This window comes from Hibiscus syriacus, unplaced genomic scaffold (assembly GCF_006381635.1).
Source record: "Hibiscus syriacus cultivar Baekdansim isolate YM2019G1 unplaced genomic scaffold, ASM638163v2 tig00110597_pilon, whole genome shotgun sequence".
Taxonomy (NCBI): Eukaryota; Viridiplantae; Streptophyta; class Magnoliopsida; order Malvales; family Malvaceae; genus Hibiscus; species Hibiscus syriacus.
In genome coordinates, this window is record NW_024062795.1 from 167,271 (window position 1) to 186,028 (window position 18,758).

The 18,758-nt window shown below is 34.8% G+C and overlaps 1 protein-coding gene and 2 pseudogenes across 1 annotated transcript; 2 read left to right on the forward strand and 1 right to left on the reverse strand.

Moving 5' to 3' along the window:
* Nucleotides 1–1,317: 1,317 nt before the first annotated feature.
* Nucleotides 1,318–3,590, forward strand: LOC120133932 (annotated as a pseudogene).
* A 3,958-nt stretch (nucleotides 3,591–7,548) lies between these two features.
* On the forward strand, nucleotides 7,549–9,211 carry LOC120134073 (annotated as a pseudogene).
* Nucleotides 9,212–11,553: 2,342 nt separating this feature from the next.
* On the reverse strand, nucleotides 11,554–18,758 carry LOC120134599 (AUGMIN subunit 8-like). The gene is given in 10 exon segments (XM_039151037.1): nucleotides 11,554–11,760; nucleotides 11,763–11,796; nucleotides 12,657–12,764; nucleotides 13,258–13,347; nucleotides 13,426–13,542; nucleotides 14,900–14,913; nucleotides 14,916–15,018; nucleotides 15,336–16,116; nucleotides 16,118–16,824; nucleotides 18,577–18,758. Coding segments are annotated over 9 exon segments (1,875 nt in total). The 5' UTR covers nucleotides 16,678–16,824; nucleotides 18,577–18,758; the 3' UTR covers nucleotides 11,554–11,692.

The window sequence follows — 18,758 nt, forward strand, 5'->3', positions numbered from 1 at the left end:
AGGGAGATTGATGATCTGATCTGGAGTATAAATGTTGAAAGACGGTGCGTTTTGAATGCGTAGAAACGGCGTCGTATAAATTTGATCTGCAGTACTGGATCGGAGCCAAATGAGTGTTAGCCCATGTAGTTGATAAAAAAATTGACTTTATAAAATCAATTTTGAATTTTATCACCATTCATAATCTATAAATTTTTATATAAATTCTAATTAAATATTATTATACCAAATGTTTAATAATAAAAATTCATTTAATTATCACATCAACATTTTCTTTAAGAATTAACAATAGGTGATTTGATTGAAATTATTTTAATAATTTAGTTATCTAATTGAAAAATTATAATTAAGTGATCAAAATAGAACATATTCTATAGCTTAGTGACTATAAGTATAAATTTTAATTGGGTTAATTGTACTTTTAAAATAGAGTTCCTTGTATCAGACTACTCCAAACTATGTCTCAATTTCTAAGTTATTCCCAAAACTTTGAAATGTTTTAAATTAATCTTTAAACTATGTGTATCTCACTTTAAACATTGTGTCTTACTTTATATCATTTTGTTAGTTTGACAAATTATTTGAGCATTAAATACCAGCACATACAACAACCAACATATAAACGATGAGAGTATATTTTAAAATATGTGTATTTTATTTTAAACATTGTAAATCAGTGTATGAATAATTTAAATATGATATGTTAATAATCATTTTAAATTATAATGAAAACTAATCTTTTACATGACGAATTCAAACTATTCATGTAACATGTACATATTTTTAAACTTGATCCAATAATTTTAAAAAATTCAAAATAACCCACAACTGACATTTATTGTTCAAGTAGTTTAATAATTAACAAAAAAAACGTGTTTGAAATAATATTGATAGTTTGTAATTACTTTAAAATATTTTAAATTTTAAGATATAATATAAAATCTAGGCATAATTTATTGATGTCTGGTACAATCCATTCTTTAAAATATTTTAGTTGAATTTTTAAAATTTTAGTATTGTACTAACAATATCAGGGTGTCGGTTTAACTGCCCATTTAGATGTTTTGAATGTCAATTTGATGTTTGATGTCAGATTTGCATCGGCATTTGACGAAATGACTTAATTGATCATATTGATGATTTAATAACATAACTAGTTTTAAAGTTTAAAAATTAGTTTAAAATTTAAATCATAGTTAGAGGACCAACATTGCAATTAATCCCGCTACAAATTAAACCGGGTGACTATTTACATTTTGATTGCGAACGGATAATATCAAATCCTAAACCATAAACCCTCTTCTCTACTCTTTTCTGATACAGATTTTTTTTATTTTTCTTTTAGTTTTCCTTTAATGGCTTCTGCTTTGTCATTGAACTCTTCAATGTGCGTACGGCTTTTGCTACCTTCTTCTTGCAGAGGACGAGTTTCCATAATTCAACCGAGGGCTTTTAGTATTCTTCAGGCACATCAACCTCGTCGCCGGTCTACGCTGGCTTTCGCTCGCCGCCGGAGCAAACCACCGGTAAGCGCTTCTTCTGCGAAGAAAAACAGAGTGAAGAAAGAGAAGAAAAGAGTAGTGGAGGAGGAGGATTTTGAAGCAGACCCTTTTGAAGCTCTTTTCAATCAGCTGGAAGAAGACCTTAAGAATGATAATTCAGACAGGGACGAAGATGATGATGATGATGAAGGGGGTGAGATAAAAGAAGAAGACATTGAGAGGCTTGCAAATGAATTGGCTGAAGCACTTGGGGATTTCGATTTTGAAGGATTTACCTCAACCCCGGATGATGCTGAAGAAGAGGTGGAGGACGAAGACGATGAAGAAAAGAAAAGCCCCGTGAAGCTGAAGAATTGGCAGCTTCGAAGATTGGCTACTGCTCTCAAAGTTGGCCGTCGTAAAACTAGTGTGAGTTCTTGATATTTACTGCATTTATCATTGCAAAAAGTGAACCAATAGTTTGAAATTAGTTAAATCAATTGTTTCTTTTATCTGAAATTTGATTAGGGTTGGCAGAAACTCTTGTTTTTCATTATTTCGATGTTTGAATGCTACCTTTAGAATGATGTTTGATAAGTTTGCCTGCTTGTTTCATTGATTATTGTACTTGTTTATGTTGCTCGACACTTCATTTTCTTTCCTTAAAGTATTCATGTCCGATATCTATATCCCATTCTTTAAATATTTGGGAAAACTTATTGCTTTGTAATGCTAAATTTATCTCTTTCTTGCTTGTGTAGATTAAAACTCTTGCTGCAGAGCTATGTCTTGATCGGGCTGTGGTACTTGAATTGCTCCGTGAGCCGCCTCCAGAGCTTCTAATGATGAGTGCTACATTGCCTGATGAACCAGTTAAGAGGGAACCTGAACTGGTGCCTGAAATCGAACATATAGAAACTGAGGTTTCTGAGATAACAATGGAGAGTGTGAAACATGAGCCAAAGGTGAAGGAGCCAGTCCATGTGATGCAACAAAGATGGTCTGCCCAAAAGAGATTGAAGAAAGTGCATGTTGAAACTCTTGAAAAGTTTATAGAAGATCAAAGCGGCCTACTGTAAGTAAAGTTTGTGCAGTTTAAGAACATTCATATATGCTATTACCACTTACCTATGTTCTTAGATTGATCATGCATGCCAATGCTAGTAAGTATCTGAGCCTCTGAGCAAGTCATCGTAAACCTTATGTTTTGAAAGTGAGATCAAGTGATTTCATTGAGAGATTATTCAAGGACTGAAATTGATTTTGGAATCAATATTGTTGAAAATCCATGTTTAGGGTACTGTTGAATCAAGGGGAATTACATTTATTGCTTTTGGAAGTTCAGAAAACTAAAACATTTGAGCTATGTTACTTGGACATGTGGTTGAATGTCAATAGAAGTATGTTTCCGACATGGGTATGCTCTTTTTCTCTGAGTTATTTCGTATATTTAGATGATTTTACCCCATACACGTGTCTGGATATGTTGTAGATATGGGTACTTAAGAAAAATGAAGAGTTGGATTAACATGACATATGAGTAATTCCACAATTTCTTTCCACGAATAAGATCCAAATCAGTGGAGAGACAACTTCTCTTGAGAAGGCATCCATATACTATGTCTATATGTAATATGACATTATATATACTTCATTCTTTATATATTTGCTTCCTGTTTGGTGGAGCCTTGGTTTTCCAAGTTTGTTTTGTCCCCAAGTTTGTATTGATATGCTTATTTTGTTGGGAATCAATGCTGTATTTTTTTATTTTTTCAAGCTGAAGTTTGTTTGCTAGAAGCAATGATCTCACATATTGGATGCTCTATATGAACAATGCAGAACACAATGATTAGCAGCATCGTGCAAGTGACAAATTTGCCCCGAAAAAGAGTTGTAAAATGGTTCGAGGATAAGCGCAATGAGGAAGGAGTTCCCGAGCATCACCAGCCATATCGAAGGCATTTCTGAAACAGTTTTGTCTGATTGAAACACATCGTATATTTGGCACCAAGAATGGTGTGGTTATGTATTTGTGATTCTTGGGCTCATCAAAAGGAGCTGAAATACAACACTATCAAAGCAAAGCCTCCCAAATTGAGCGAGTTCTTTATGATTATGATTATGTTCATACACTGGGAAATGTAAATGATCTTTATTTTCCGTAGAGCTCTATGTTGCCTGAATTTTATTAGATAAGGCTTCCTATGAAGTATCTGTTTGAAAATTCCGAATATCAGTTTTTAACTATTGTTTTGCATTAGTAATTTAGGCATTTAGTGCATAAATGAACAAGAAAAATGGGTAAACAATTGTGTATTTTGGTAAATTTGGATTATATATTGATTTGGATATTAGATTCACTATTTGTATCAGATTCGAACGAGAACTTTTGTGTTATTCAAATTTATTTTAATTTTGATTCAAATAATGTTTAAACATGTCGTATTGTATTAATTAATTAATTATACCATATTTATATTGTAATTAGAATTATGGTGTCTACCCCACATGTGAACAAATGGATCTTTCAACAAAACTGTCACAAATATGTATGAATGGAGCTTATAAAGCATAATTTCCCCTACACAAGTAATAACCATTTGTTTTTTGAATGTGAAAAGAGTAATAAACAAACTTATAGTCTCAACATAGGGTAGCAGTATCCCTTTCGCCTGCAGTTCCTTCCTCTTGGACTAGCAGTTCAACTGTCTCCGGCGGTTGTATAAATGTCCTGATGCCGGCAGGTTATCCCCAAGTCAGTTTTGTCATTGCATCAGCTACTCTATTTCCTTCGTGATGAACGTATTACTCTAGATCATGCCAATGAGGTGCACCTTCATAGGTGATATCCGATCCATGCTGCTTCCTTGTTTTAGTATTAATCATACCTCGCAATCTGTTTCAAGTTGCAGCTGCTGTAGATTCATACTTGCTGTGAGCTTAGAGTCCATCATAGACTCCCCATGTTAGAAATAAACTAGAATTAACAATTAGTTTGTTTTGACTGTTAGTCTGTTGGATGGATTTGTTAGACGGTTAGCAATATGGCCTATATAAGTCCACTAGTTGTAATGGGTTAAACACACTCTTTTGAATATTTTCAATATACTCGTTCTTTCTGTGACTCTAATAAACAACAAAACTGCATTTCATAAATCAGAGGCTTCATTCCTCTCCATAGGCCACCGGCTGTTCATCGCTTCCGGTCGTCAATGGCACCTTTCTCACATGGTACCTTTCTCACATGGTATCATTCACCAAAGATCCTGACGTCATTGCTTCCGTCACAATTATCGTCTCCACTGCCTTCTTCGTCCGCGATTGTTGTTATTTCTTTTGCCACTCGTCGTCTCTAGTCTGATGTCGTCTTGCTTCTACTGTTGTTCCATTCTTTTATTGGGTTCCTCAGTCACAACGAGGTTTCCTCCGACGCCTCCTTCGCCAAATCATGCATCCTCAACCATCGCGAATTTTGTCATCGCTCTTTCCGTTCGCCGACCGACTTCGTTCTTCCTTGACAAGTAGTTATTCGTTGGCCATATATCTTCCACTTCGTTGATTTCATTTGTTGTTACGTCAACAATTGCTTCATTTGTGATTGATTCAGCGTCGATTTTCTTCCATTTGTTATGGATCTCGATCTGGTTGAAGTTTTTTTTCCATATCTGATCGAAGGCTTGTTCCATTTTCATTGGCCACTGTCTACTGTCGGTTGCTTCATCACCGATATTTTTTACTCTTCTCTTGTGATACTGGTGGCTCAGTTCATACTAGTGCTGAAAGTTTAGCAATGGTGGTGTTGTTGATCTATATTAGATTAGGTTATGTTTGAACAATAGCTTCAGCTTTTGGTCCTTTGTTTGGATCTGGTTCCTGGAATATTATAGTACAATGCTTGTTTGGTTAATGGTGAAGGCTGAGTTTCTGTTATTGCTGGTAGTCTGCGGTCCTGCGCCTAGCAATTGTTGAGTTAAGCACTCGGTTATTGTTGGTCATTTGTAAGGTTTTCAATTAGTTGTTTAATTCTATGTTGATCTTGTTGAGAATTTATTTTAGAGAAGATAATTCATGATTTGGTGGTGTTTGGTGCAAGGTTGCATTCAAATGGTTGAATTTTTGTCGTGATAATTTTTTTTCCTAATTGGTGTTTGTGGGCTGGTTATTGAGATGTTTGATTCTTGGTGAGTATGATTACTATTCTCGGTTAGTAGGGGAAGATTTAGATGTTTATTTTGAGCTTTAATCCTCCATTGGGACATTTTTAAAGTCTTGAGTTGTTGATCCAAGTTCTTTCACACCGGTACTGTTGAATCATTGGTTGCTGCTGGTTCTTGATTTGGGTTTTTCACTTCTTGGTTTGCATTACTTGTTTGTTTTCTCAAATACTCTTTGTTTTAGTTTCTTCATGGTCTGCTGCTTTTATCACAAGGTAACATGAGACTTGAAAGCTTCACAGCCAAGTGTTCATGACAGAAAATCTCTGGGGAGGGTTAAGAGTTTAACAACCTTACCTTCCTTAACCAGGCAAAACACGGTGTTTTCTTGCCCAATAGAGGCTTTAGATTGCACCCGGAAGCTTGTAACCACCTTGCTTCCACCAAAAAGAAAGTCCGAATAAGTGAGAAGAAGAACAGTTTTGATTCATGAAGAAGTCTCAAATGAAATAATGAGAAAGAAAAGAAAGATGAATAATGTAGAACGAAAGCATAGCACTTTCGATTCTAGATAAATCACCTAAGTAAAAGGAAGAGATTTTTTAAGGAACTTAAGATGAAAGAGTGAAGAAAGAAATACAAAATGGAGAATGACGAGAAAGTCTATCAAGAACCATCTTTTTCATTTCTTGGTTGAGAACCAGCAACTCATTGCAACACTTCGTTTGTATCTCTTATTCAAGAATCAACTAAAAAGATCATCAAAAACTTGAAGAAGCAGGGTGAATGTTAGAAATAAACTAGAATTAACAATTAATTTGTCTTGACTGTTAGTCTGTTAGATGGATTTGTTAGACGGTTAGCGATATGGGCTATATAAGTCCACTAGTTGTAATGGGTTAAACATACTCTTTTGAATACTTTCAATATACTAATTCTTTCTGTGACTAATAAATAAAACTGCATTTCATAAATCAAAGGCTTCATTCCTCTCCATAGGCCACCGGCTGTTCATCGTTTCCGGTCGTCAATGGCACCTTTCTCACACCCCACAGCTCGATATCCATTATCGAACAAGCACAGATGCTTTTTGCAAAGCCTTGTATCCACTGTCCGTCCTCATCTCGGATTAAACCCCCACAGACTGTCATTCCATTTGAAAGATTTCGTGACATTGCCCAATATTACATGCAAGTCTCTATCCAAATATAACTCGTTCGTTTGCACGTGAAAATTGCATAAATTGGGTTGATTAGCCTCTAAAACATTGCATAAATTGGGTTGATTAGCCTCTAAAACATCGACCTTTCTATGAACAAAAACATCCAGTCCTTTTTATGTGCCCCTTTATAGAAGTTGTCACCAGTTCGTTTATGATCCAGCTTTTACTTTTTAGCCGTTGACTAGTCATCTTCTTCGCCCTTTTTTCTTACTTATGATCTCAATTGATGAGTTGATACTTCGATACCTAAAGAACAATTTACAACTGAAGATGAAAATTTACTTTACCCAAGAAAATTAATTAGTTAATTAGCCTAATAATAAAATTAATAATCATATCAAAACACCATAATTCAATTTCTTTAATCAGTTAATCACGTAACATAGGAAACTCTGGCAGCGGTCTCACAGAGCACAATGTGGTCCCGAATCCCGATTCATTGCATTACCACTCTCAATTATTGTCCAACCGTCCGATCAATTATCGATCAACGACTCCTGTCCTTCCACGCTCACATCCCATCAGCCTTTGATCACTGAAACTCCTCATGGCTGCCATAAGTCCACGCTCACTCGTTTACATCCCTTGGATTCAGGACCAATCCAACGGTTCACATTCTTTCTGCAACACTCTTCTAATTTTGTTCCACTTGCATTAATATCCCGATTTTATGTCCATACTCCTCCCCCCCTCCCCCCCCCCAAAGAAAAATATCTCTGAATCATTTTTTCTATACGTAGAAATGCAAGAACAAGGAACGAGTTCAATTGCAGCTAGTTCCTTGCCCTCAAGCAGTGAAAGATCTTCAAGCTCCGCCCTTCAAATTGAAGTCAAAGAAGGTAAGTTTTTGTTTTTTTAAGTTATAATTTAGTTCTGTTTTTAAAATGTCAAGATAAAGTGGTTTATCTTTGGTCCATAATGATTTTCTTCTTCTTTTTTTGAAAAAAAAAGTTACTAAGCTTTTTACCATCTGAGTTTTAGTTTCTGGAAAATGGTTTTTGTAAAGTTTTTAGCATTCTGGGATTTACTCGTTTTAAAATTCTCGGCAAAATGCATCAAAATAACCGCATTTTCATTGATTACCTTGAAAATCCGATTTATATTTTTGTTTTTTTAAGGCATGGAAAGTGACGAAGAGATCCGGAGAGTGCCTGAGATAGGAGGGGAAGCTTCAGCAGCTCCGACCACCGGTCTAGAAGCCGGTTCAGTTACCCGACCGGACTGGGTTCAGCCATCGGGGGTCGGCGGTCAGAGAAAGAGAGGGAGGAGTCCTGCGGACAAAGAGAACAAGCGGTTAACGAGGTAAATATTTGCCGTTTGGATCAGTGTTGAGTGTGATATTTACCGTTTTGCCCACGTTTGTTAAAGCATGTGAAAGGCAGTGGCATTTGAGTAATTGATTGAATTTTGAAAATTGGGGGAATTGGAAAAGGTTGTTGAGAAATAGAGTATCGGCGCAACAAGCAAGGGAGAGGAAAAAGCGTACCTGAATGAGCTGGAGAGCAGAGTTGGAGACTTGGAGAAGAAGAACTCTGAGCTTGAAGAGAGGCTCTCCACATTGCACAACGAGAATCAGATGCTTCGACAAGTAAATCACTTTCTCTACATCATTTTCACCTTATAATGGATTTTATAAGCAATTGGGTTATTTAGTAATGACGTGGAACACTGCTCCATTTGCCTGATGAAAAAGTTCGGTGGGTTAGGTGTCAAACTGTGGTACCAGTTTCTTTTATGATTATTTAGGGTAAATTATAAGTTTAGAAGTATTTTTGTTTCATTTTGATTATCTAATTATTTATAAAATATACCTAAAATTACCTATTAATTTCATTTTGATAGGTTTGATATCATCATTGAAAAAACTTAAAAGATTATCGTTGGTAGTTTTTTTAAATTTTTTAACGATGGTCGATCGAAATAAAATCGAAACGTAACTATAGGTATAATCTTGAAACAAAAATAATAGTTGGGAGATCAAAATAGAATAAAATTGGTGGTTCGGATATTAAAGGTGTAGTTTATCCTATTATTTATCAATTATACAGGTTGAGGGTTAATTTAATTAGATGATGATAGAGTTAATTATTAGATAAAGTTGGGGTTTAGTGAATAATGGAAATGTGGGTGCAGATAGTGAAGAACACGACGGCGAGCAGGAGAGGCGGAAATGGCAGTTCAAATGTAGCGGAAGGAACGCTCTAAGGAGTGGCAGACTAAAAAATTGATTGAAAAAGAAAGAAGAAAAAAATCTTAAAATTCATGCTTTAGAAAACTCGGTTAGATTTAGCAATGCAAACGTGGCAATTGAACTTCGGCTCTTCTCTTAATCAAGTAAATTATCATAAATCTCAGCATATCTTTTACACGGTATTCCTCCGCTTATTAATTCAACTATCTAAACATCAATAGAACATATCCTTTTATTTCTTTAACATGTATTTTCTTATACTAATAGGACTGATATAAAAATAAATGTTTAAATTATATATTTTTGGGTCAATTTAGGCTTTTAACGTTACAAATGTTATCATTTTATGTATTTCAGTAGTAATGATCATTAAAAATTTTGTTAAATACCACGTGTCATGTTTTGAAAATTTTGAATTTTTATGTTCAAAATAAAAAACTTAAAAATATAATTTATTTTTAAAAAATTCTCAAACTTTGTAGAAATTTTAAAACAATTGTATAACTTTGAAAATATTTATTTCAATCTTTAAATTCACATCGGCCGTAGTCTTTTATCGTCGTTGAACTTTCACTTGACTTCATCTCCACTAGACGATCAATAATCCTACGAACAATCACAAGATGAACGACGAATTACGTGACCCCGACAAAGAACAAGGTTATAAATTGCGATCCTATCGATCAATTAATGACAATGATGATGACATCTGATTAGGGAGATGATAAGGATGACATTGACGACGACGACGACCATGGCTGCCAAAGGAGATAAGGTTAGGGTTAGAGATTTAGGATTTTTAGAGATATAGGGTTTTTTATAATTAGAGAGAAATTAAGATTTTTTTAATTTTGATTTTTTTTAAGTTTTTCTTTAAAATTACATGAGGGGGACATGTGTCACTTAACAGGTTCTTTTAACGGTTGGTAACGTTTGTAACATTAGACGCTTGGATTGAGAAAAAAATTTAGCCATCACTTTAGAAAAAGGGTATAATTTGGACATTTATTATTATATTAAATCTTACTAATATTTATCTAAACACAAGGTAAAATAGAGAGTTTTAAAAGTATATAGCATGTTTTAACTTTTAGGATAAAGTACACAAACGATCTTATGACTATATGATGTTTTGTTGAGTATCTCGATTATTAAAACTTATAAAATGGTCTTTCAATTATAGAAAATTATTTTATTGAGTCCCTCGATTATTAAAAGTTACAAAATGATCATCCGACTATTCATTATGTTCCAAACTTGCCATTTTTTGGTAAAAAGTTAATGATAGCCTGAGTTAAATGTTAACATGCTGATTGAGATATGATCAAATTTGATCTCATAATCTTAAACGAGTATTATATCTCAGTCATCATATTAATGTCCAATTCAGATGATCGTTAATTATTTAACGAAAAATTATGAGTTTGGAATATAATGAATAGTCAAGTGATCATTTTATAACTTTTAATAGTCGAAGGATTCAACAAAATTTTATCCTATAATTGGGGGATCATTTGAGTATTTTACCCTAATTTTTAATTGTTTAAACTAGTTTGGACTTGAATGTTCAAGTATTTTTAATTTAATGTAAAAACCCAATTCAGGATTATATTTTGTTCAAAATTATTTACGTTTGATAATTATTAAAAGGAAGTCTGGTAAATAAAAATTGTAACATTTTTATTTTTATAGAAATATTATAATATATATTTTTAAATTATGGCAGCTGCAGCGGTGGGCAAAGCTAAAGTTAAAAGATCACCCAAAATTGATCTTCGAGCCAACAATAAAAATGTTCACACAATTAACGAGACATCCAAAAAGGCGAGGCAAGAAAAAGAACTCAGAAAGCATCCATAGATGTTGAAAGGGGAGAATATTTAAAAGAGGTTCATGGAAAATGATGTAAAAAGAAAATGCATCATTCTTTGTTTCATTGAATTTGAGTGATGAAAAACAAAGTCCTTCCAAAATGACCCCTGTTGCTTACGGACAAAAGCATAGGGTTGATTTTGTACATTATTAAGATAAGAACCTACCAACTCTTAGAACATTTCACTGTGGTTCAAGCACTTGATCGTGTATCCCATCTTTAATGAGCTTCTCATGAGTTGGCAGTGGATTATTGGCAACGTCAAGCTCTCATGTTTAGGATGTAAGGTTTGCACTTTGATTTTCTATATATATATATATATATAAAAGTTTACCACTTTGATTTCTTACACCACGGCCACACATGTTTGAATTTTAGTTGAAAACCGATCCTTGTGGTACATAAATATTGCCTCTTTTTCTTTTTCAAACAGAGATGGGAGCTTGAAAATAATACAATCATACAAATATGAAATTTACTAGTCAGGTTAAATGGAATGAAGTTTGGCCTCTACTTTGAATATCAAATAATTCGTTTCCTTTGCAATTTTTCTTTTTCTATTCATGAGAAAATTACACGTAGGAAAAAGATGAGAGCCAATGACTCCATCTTCTGAAAGGGTAAAAAAAATGAAAGAAAAAAAATACCAACAAAAACAAAAAGGGGAAAATTTACATTTTTCTGGGGTTGGCAGAGCAGATATTGTAATAAAATTTTCTCACTTTAAAGGATAATATGTTGGTAGAGATTATTATTAGCTTACCAGCCGGTTTATGGCCATGGAAATACTGTTTTGCTCGTCATCGTTGCCTGCTTATTCCTCTCCAAAGCTTGTTTTTTTGTATGAGATGAGACCTAAGACTGTACTCTTCTAACTGTTCAATAACACCACCAAAAACTGTCAAATGTCTTGAGTGTAACATACATACATGTATATGTATATATAATGAAATAAGACGAAGTAACTACATGCATTAGAAAATAGAAACAAAAGTTTGCAATTTGCAGAAATATATTCTAGCCAGCTCAGTTGGCACATGCATAGAATGAGTGTCATTGGCCAGCCAGTTTGATAGGGATGGATTGGTTCACTCAGTTTCAAGCATTCTTGCTATGACTCTTCATTTTTTTTATTTTAAGTAACCATACCGATCTGTGTGGAGCATATCGGATGTGATCTAAGAATCCTCAAGTACATAGAAAAGCTTAGAAATAATCAAACGCACCGTGTCACCTATATACACACTTGCATCAAAGTCTTAAGTAACTTAGGTTTCAAGCAAATATAGCATGCACGTCAGAGCATTCCAACTATTACACATCAGCTTCATACTGAAATTTCTTACCTGTCCCCATGAGCACATGAAAGAAATTTCCGCTTCAGCATAATCAACTAAACTGACATGACGTAATACTGACTTAAAGCCTTTCTCCCACAAGAAGATTGGTTTTGGCTTAAACAGAGTGGACTATGTTAATGTCATTTTCCATGTGGGATAGTATAAGCATCACTTGAAAGTCAAATTCAATCCTCCCTAACTTCTCTTTCTAAAGAGGATAATAGCTTTAAATCCTATCCTCATGCTTTGTAGATTTTTCATTACATACAATACGTATCGGTCATTGCAACAGAGGAATAAACATTCACAGAATCATAGAGGAATTGGTCAAGTTGAGATATAGTCATATTTAATCCAAGAACTTGAAATTCAGCAAGCATTTAATGTGTCCTTACCTGCATAGCCGCTGTTGAAGCCATGAGAGCTTCACATTGGTCAAGCATGTTTTTCTCTAGCGTAGCTATTGCAGCAAGCTCAGAAACCAAATTGCTTATTCCTTCCACCTATAGCATGTATAATATTGAAAAATAGTTAAGCTTCCAGAATGAAATGAAGATATATCAGCAAAAAAACTGCAAGTTAACATCAGAATCAACCATCTGTCACCCATTGGAGCAGCATGGCACAAAATCCAAGTGGTTGATGTGAATTTAGAGTCATTAGCAAAGATATATGCTCTCACCATAGCATTAGAAAGAAAAAGAAATAAGGGTAAGAAGAAAAATTCTTTTTAAAATTATCTACATCATCTAAGCTGAAATTACGAGAAACACTTGTCTCTACACCTTAAAGTAAAATAAACAGAAATAAAACTTCTACTTGAACCATAATTAAAATTTAAAATGTAAAATACCAGCAGTTGGCATCTTAAATTTAAATATCAGATAACCACAGTAGTAAGTATAGACAACAGCATTGATATTTGTTCTTTAAGCGTATAATGTCAGGCATTTATGTTCAGAAATGTGAAATAACAGGCTTGGGAAGGAAAAACACCTTTGAGAGTAAATAACAAATGGAGGATCCCATAGCCTGCATCACGTCAACAGCAGAGGAAATAGCAGCTTTCAATGATTCAATGTCTGCCTGATGAGCACAGAATCCAGTAATAATGTCAATATTTCTCTTTTCAGATATCAATCCAAAGTGTTTTATTGAACTTACCCTTGCCCCTCCAGTTACAGGAAGAAGCAGAGTGCTTGCCTCCAGATCTTCTACTGCTCCAGCTAAAGAACTTACATGATCTCTTTCAAGTAATGCCCAATTGTTAAGATATCCCATCTGCATGAATTACATACGCATGTATTTAGACAAAGAAAATTCAGTGGAATGAATCTATATTGATGTGCCGACCACTAAAAAAAATACTTGAAATGAGAGAGACAGAATATTTAATTTTTCCAATTTTTAGATGAGCAATTTCCATTTAGGATTAAAGATAACACCTTATATCAACTTTTGAAGACATTAGCAGTTGATCATAAGCAATTATTCAAAATGTAAGACACGAAATATATCACTCATTCTCTCTTCAATCAATTCAAGATTGATTAAGATAAAAGGTATAATCTAATAATTTTAACTCCGATGCACTCGTAAAAAGTAATAATTAGAAAACAACATAGTAGTTATCAAGTGAAGGCCACTTCGGGAAAGATGTATCATGAGTCAGGCCAGACCAGGTTGGCCAAAGATACCTCTGATACACACTTGACACCTCGTCTTATATACCCTTTTATGTTATGATATTTCATCACATTTAAGGGAAACGCCCAATCTTTTTAGGTCTTAATTGTAAAGTTTGCCATATCCAATGAAACTTGCTGAATAAGTAAGCATTTTAAAAATGGAAATTTGAAATATATTTGAATCTGAAAAAGGTTCCTAAAACCAAGATGGAAAAGTTCAAACTTGAAATATATTTTAGTGGCATCAAACTAGAGTTACATGTCAGAAGTAAATTACCAGTGCCTATATGTAGCACCAAAATACGGAATGAATCCACATGAAGAAAACCTCTAAATCCTCAAATACAGAAATTTGGGGAAAAACACATGCTGTATAATGAGCCTCCAGTCAAGGCTTTTCCAAGTATCTATGAGATTCGACTTACTTTGTCCCATTAAACGGCTAACACCACTAGAAGATTAGTATTTAAATTCCAGCAGACCTCTAAAGTTCATTCTAATCAGTACCCCTGCCAAATCTAAGAAGCTTGGAGGCCCAAAACAATGCTATATTATTACCTATAAGCATCTAACTATAAAATAAGCCTTTTATTCATCTAAATGATGCTTCAAAATGTCATGCCATTCAAAACAAATATTCTATTACTATAAAATTTAGATCTATAGAATGGTCAAGCCATAGGTTAATGACTTCACCTTTCCTCCAAAAGGCGCATTCAAGGTTGAACCCTCATTTCCCTAAAATATAATAATTTAGACCTGAAGGTATAAAGAAGATACATAAGCATCCACAGACAACCTTCCTGTATCTTCACCAGGAGTTGCACAACTAAAAATGTACATAAACTATTAGAATAATCTCAAACTTAAATATAAAGCACTTCTAACACCGAACCTGTATGAGGAGAATAAAAATTTGCTATGAAAAGAGAAATAGAGGCAACCATTACTTGATCATTCAAACCGAGTTCAACTTGAGCTCTAACTTCAATTGTTGGAGATTGTTCTTTTTCTTGATCACAGCATCCCACAGACCCAAAGTAGCATTCCAGACATTGTACAAAGTTTCCTGCAACAGCAGATCAAAATTTTCTTTGATAAAAGATTTAACATACTATAGAAGAGGCAATCCACTATCCATGCCATTCCTAAAGCTCTAAGTGCATATATGGGATACTAACTGTCAAAAAAATTCATCACAGTACGAAACTGATCCGGTGAACAGTGATTCAAAGAAGCAAGCAACCAATCAGAATTTTTTTCCATTACTGCATAAATGCATCAGGAATGTATAACTTTTCTATTCTAACCATCAAAAGTCTCCCTTATTAAAACATAGAGTAATGTTTGCTGATGCAAAGTTGATCATTTTGAGAAGAAATCTACCTCCTCAGTAATTTTCTGAAAATACAGTACAGCTTCTGCCCTGGCATTAGCAAATCGCCACTGCAAATAACGATTGTGAAGAAGCCGCAGTTGATGAGCATCCTCTATGTAGTTTGCACCTTTTCTTCCCTTCTTAAAGTCTGCAATAAAACTAAGAACTGAAGTTGAGCTATGGGATTGACTAGATAAGGTGGATGTCCTCATCCGAGATGGACTGACTCCCCTTGGAGTTGCAGTGGCTCCTCTTGGAGGTGGAGTGGAAGGTCTTTCCCGAGAAGGACTGGCACCCCTAGAAACAGAAGTTCTATTTGGTGTCTGAGGACGTGATCCAGGAGCAGACAAAGACTGAGATTTGAAAGCATGAGTTGCCAGTGTCACTTTGTCCAATGAACTTGCAGAAAGGAGCCTTGCAGGTCCAGATACCCGCAGAGACTTATCATCAATTGAAATTGCCTCAGGTCCTATCCGGCTGATTTCATTAAGTGATAACAAATTGGAAGTCTCACTAGCGGATTTCTTTTGAGTGATACTCAAACTATCAGAAATTGGCCTTCTCTTCTGTGAAGATAACCCCATTCCAGGAACTGGTGTAGATAAACTTTTAACAATCTTATTATCACCCAGATCTAAACTTCTATTCAATGAATCGGAAGATAGTTTCCCACGAATTCTACTAGGCCATCGATGCTGATCTATTGTTCGGCCAGGCAAACCTTCAACTGGTTTAGCATTTTCAGATTGATCAGGCGCATTCTTCCCTTTAAGAGGACTTCTCTTTCTCTGGAGTAGGCTTGCGCGATAAAGTAGATTTTTCAGACTGTTGTCTATGTGCCACATTTGAAGAAGGTCTCAAAGTACGATCCAATGAAATATTACTAACCGGTTTTTCTTTTACCTTTTTGCTAACAGGAATTGAAATTGTATCCGACTGAAATGAAACACTAAGACTTCTCATGGTAGATGGCCATAAACCTTCAGGTGTGCGGCCATTTGAAAGCCTTCTAGATGATATCTGCACACCTACTGATGAATCTTGAACCGGCGTAGATGGACTTCGAGGTGAAGATGGTGTTGAGGGGCGTTTCCTCTCAGCTGATATAGATCTATTTTGCACCATCTGGGAAGGAGTAGAGGTTGTTCTAGTAAGGTTTGGAGATGGGCAACGCCTGGAACCAAAAGGTGTTGAAGGAATGGGTGATTTATACCTCGAACTAATCTCCCTAGTTCGAGGCTGCCGAACTGCGAGAGGTGCATTGTTTTTTTCAGCAGGAACAAGGGGTCGCCTTGCGGTATCAATGGCTGCAAGCTTCTGCAATCGTCGCTCTGATTCACACATATCCATCCAAACCTTCCAAATTAGACCACATTGATGGGATTTTCCATAAAGAACACTCACTAAATTACATTAAACAGCCTAACTTTTACATGAATCACACATATTTGGAATAACGCCAGCACTCAAAAGGAAGATACTTTCCCTGCAATGAATCTGGCCACAAATGCACAAACCAGAAGTTAGATGCTTACAGAATGGCAGAGAGCACAGTTACAATTATCAACACCATAGGAGAAAAAGAAAAAAGAAACATCTTTATAGATGCCCAGATCTGACTGATGAAGAATTAGAGAATTACAAGAAACTAACTGAAAGGGGCATAGCTTATTAATCAAGAAAGCACAAATCCAAGCAGATCAAGCCAGAAAAATGAGACTGAGAAGTGATAAAACAGCATCAGGTACAATTTTTTTTTTTTTGGGGGGGGGGGGGGTCCGGGGCTGTCCTCTACAAATTTCAGTAGAATTCTGCCAAATATAAATTAACGGTCATCACTATGGCTTTTGGTTAAATTAAATCTCACATAAAATTGCAAATACAATACACTAAGAGGTCCACTGTGAAGTTTTGAGAAACTACACTGTCGAAGTCTCCAATGGTTTTTGTTTCCTGGTGGTGGGGGTGTAGGATAAGAAGACAGCTAAAAGAATGGCGCGTAGGGGAGAGAGGGAAAGAACACACACACACACATATATATATATATATATGTACATATGTATGTATAAGTTCTACAAATACATAAAAGGAAATTTTTTTTTTAAATGTTTATCTCAAAACTATACTCGTACCAACACTAGCGGAATAAGAAAACCTTCTAGCTGTAATGTCACTAATTTTGTAATGTTAATAACTTAATATCTCCACTTCGTCACGGGTCAGCTGGGGTGGAAAAACAAAAATGAAAAATCACAACGAGGTTCACTGATTTTCACTCCCAGAAATAAATAAACAGCCCACCCTGGCATCTTCCCTTCCTTCCCACCTGCTTTCCATGAATAGGAATTCAATGAAAATGATCAAATTTTCTTTTTTTTAAAATGTACTATCTTTCCATAAAAATACTAAATTGATCGCATGGGATTTTTACCTGGGATCACATGTTTGATTAACTACTAGGTGACAGTAAAATTAACATAACAATTTAAAAACGTAAAAATGCAGTGCAATTAAACAAATTAGGTAATCACGTAAGATTGTTTGTTTGTATCCGTATTGGATTGAGAAATTGAATAATTGGGATGAGAGAAGAACAAGACTGATGTTTTTGCAGTGCTAATGTTGGTGACGATATGGGAAGAGAGTTGGAGTCCCACGTGGAAGGAAGACCAGTGTCCATCCCCATGAATTAACAGTAAAAACTTTAAATAATAGTTTAATATTTTTACATGAATTAAAAACACATTAATATACAGATAGAAACATAGTAGCAATTGATTCCTAGAAACAAAATCGTTTTTTATTCTTTTAAAAAAATTACTTTCTAAGTTGCCCTCTGTGCATTTTTGTTTGTTTTGTTTTTCCAGTTTGAGGAACAGAAACAATGGAAATCACAGGAAAGATTAAAGGTTTAAAACTAAGATTGCAATAATTTAACTGGAAATTAATTTTTTTTAATGAAAAGAATCCACAATCATGTAGTGCCTGGATTTAGCAGGGTTATGTCTCCAAAATAGAAGACGAAATACGGTGATATTAAAAATAAATAAATGGTTTATGCAGATCTCCCAGTTACAAAGTTGCAGAGATTATTCATTTAAAATCAACTGCTAAAAATGGTAACAAAAGAAAATAGATAAAAACTAAACTAATTTTATAATTTATTTTTGTTTTCTACTAATATGAGTGATCTACACAGCAAGAACAAATCAAAGCAGAAAGCTGCAAATTACACAAGACACGTCTTACCTTTTAATCGATCGGAAAAAAGATCTTCCAAAGCGACTCAATCACAGAAAAATCAACCCTGAGAAATTCCAGAATCCGAAAAAATTACAGAAAAAAGGAACAGAAAGAGCGATCGCCGGATAGGCGAGGACGGATAACGGGGATGATTGGAGAACGAATATTCCGGCAGGAGGATGAAAATA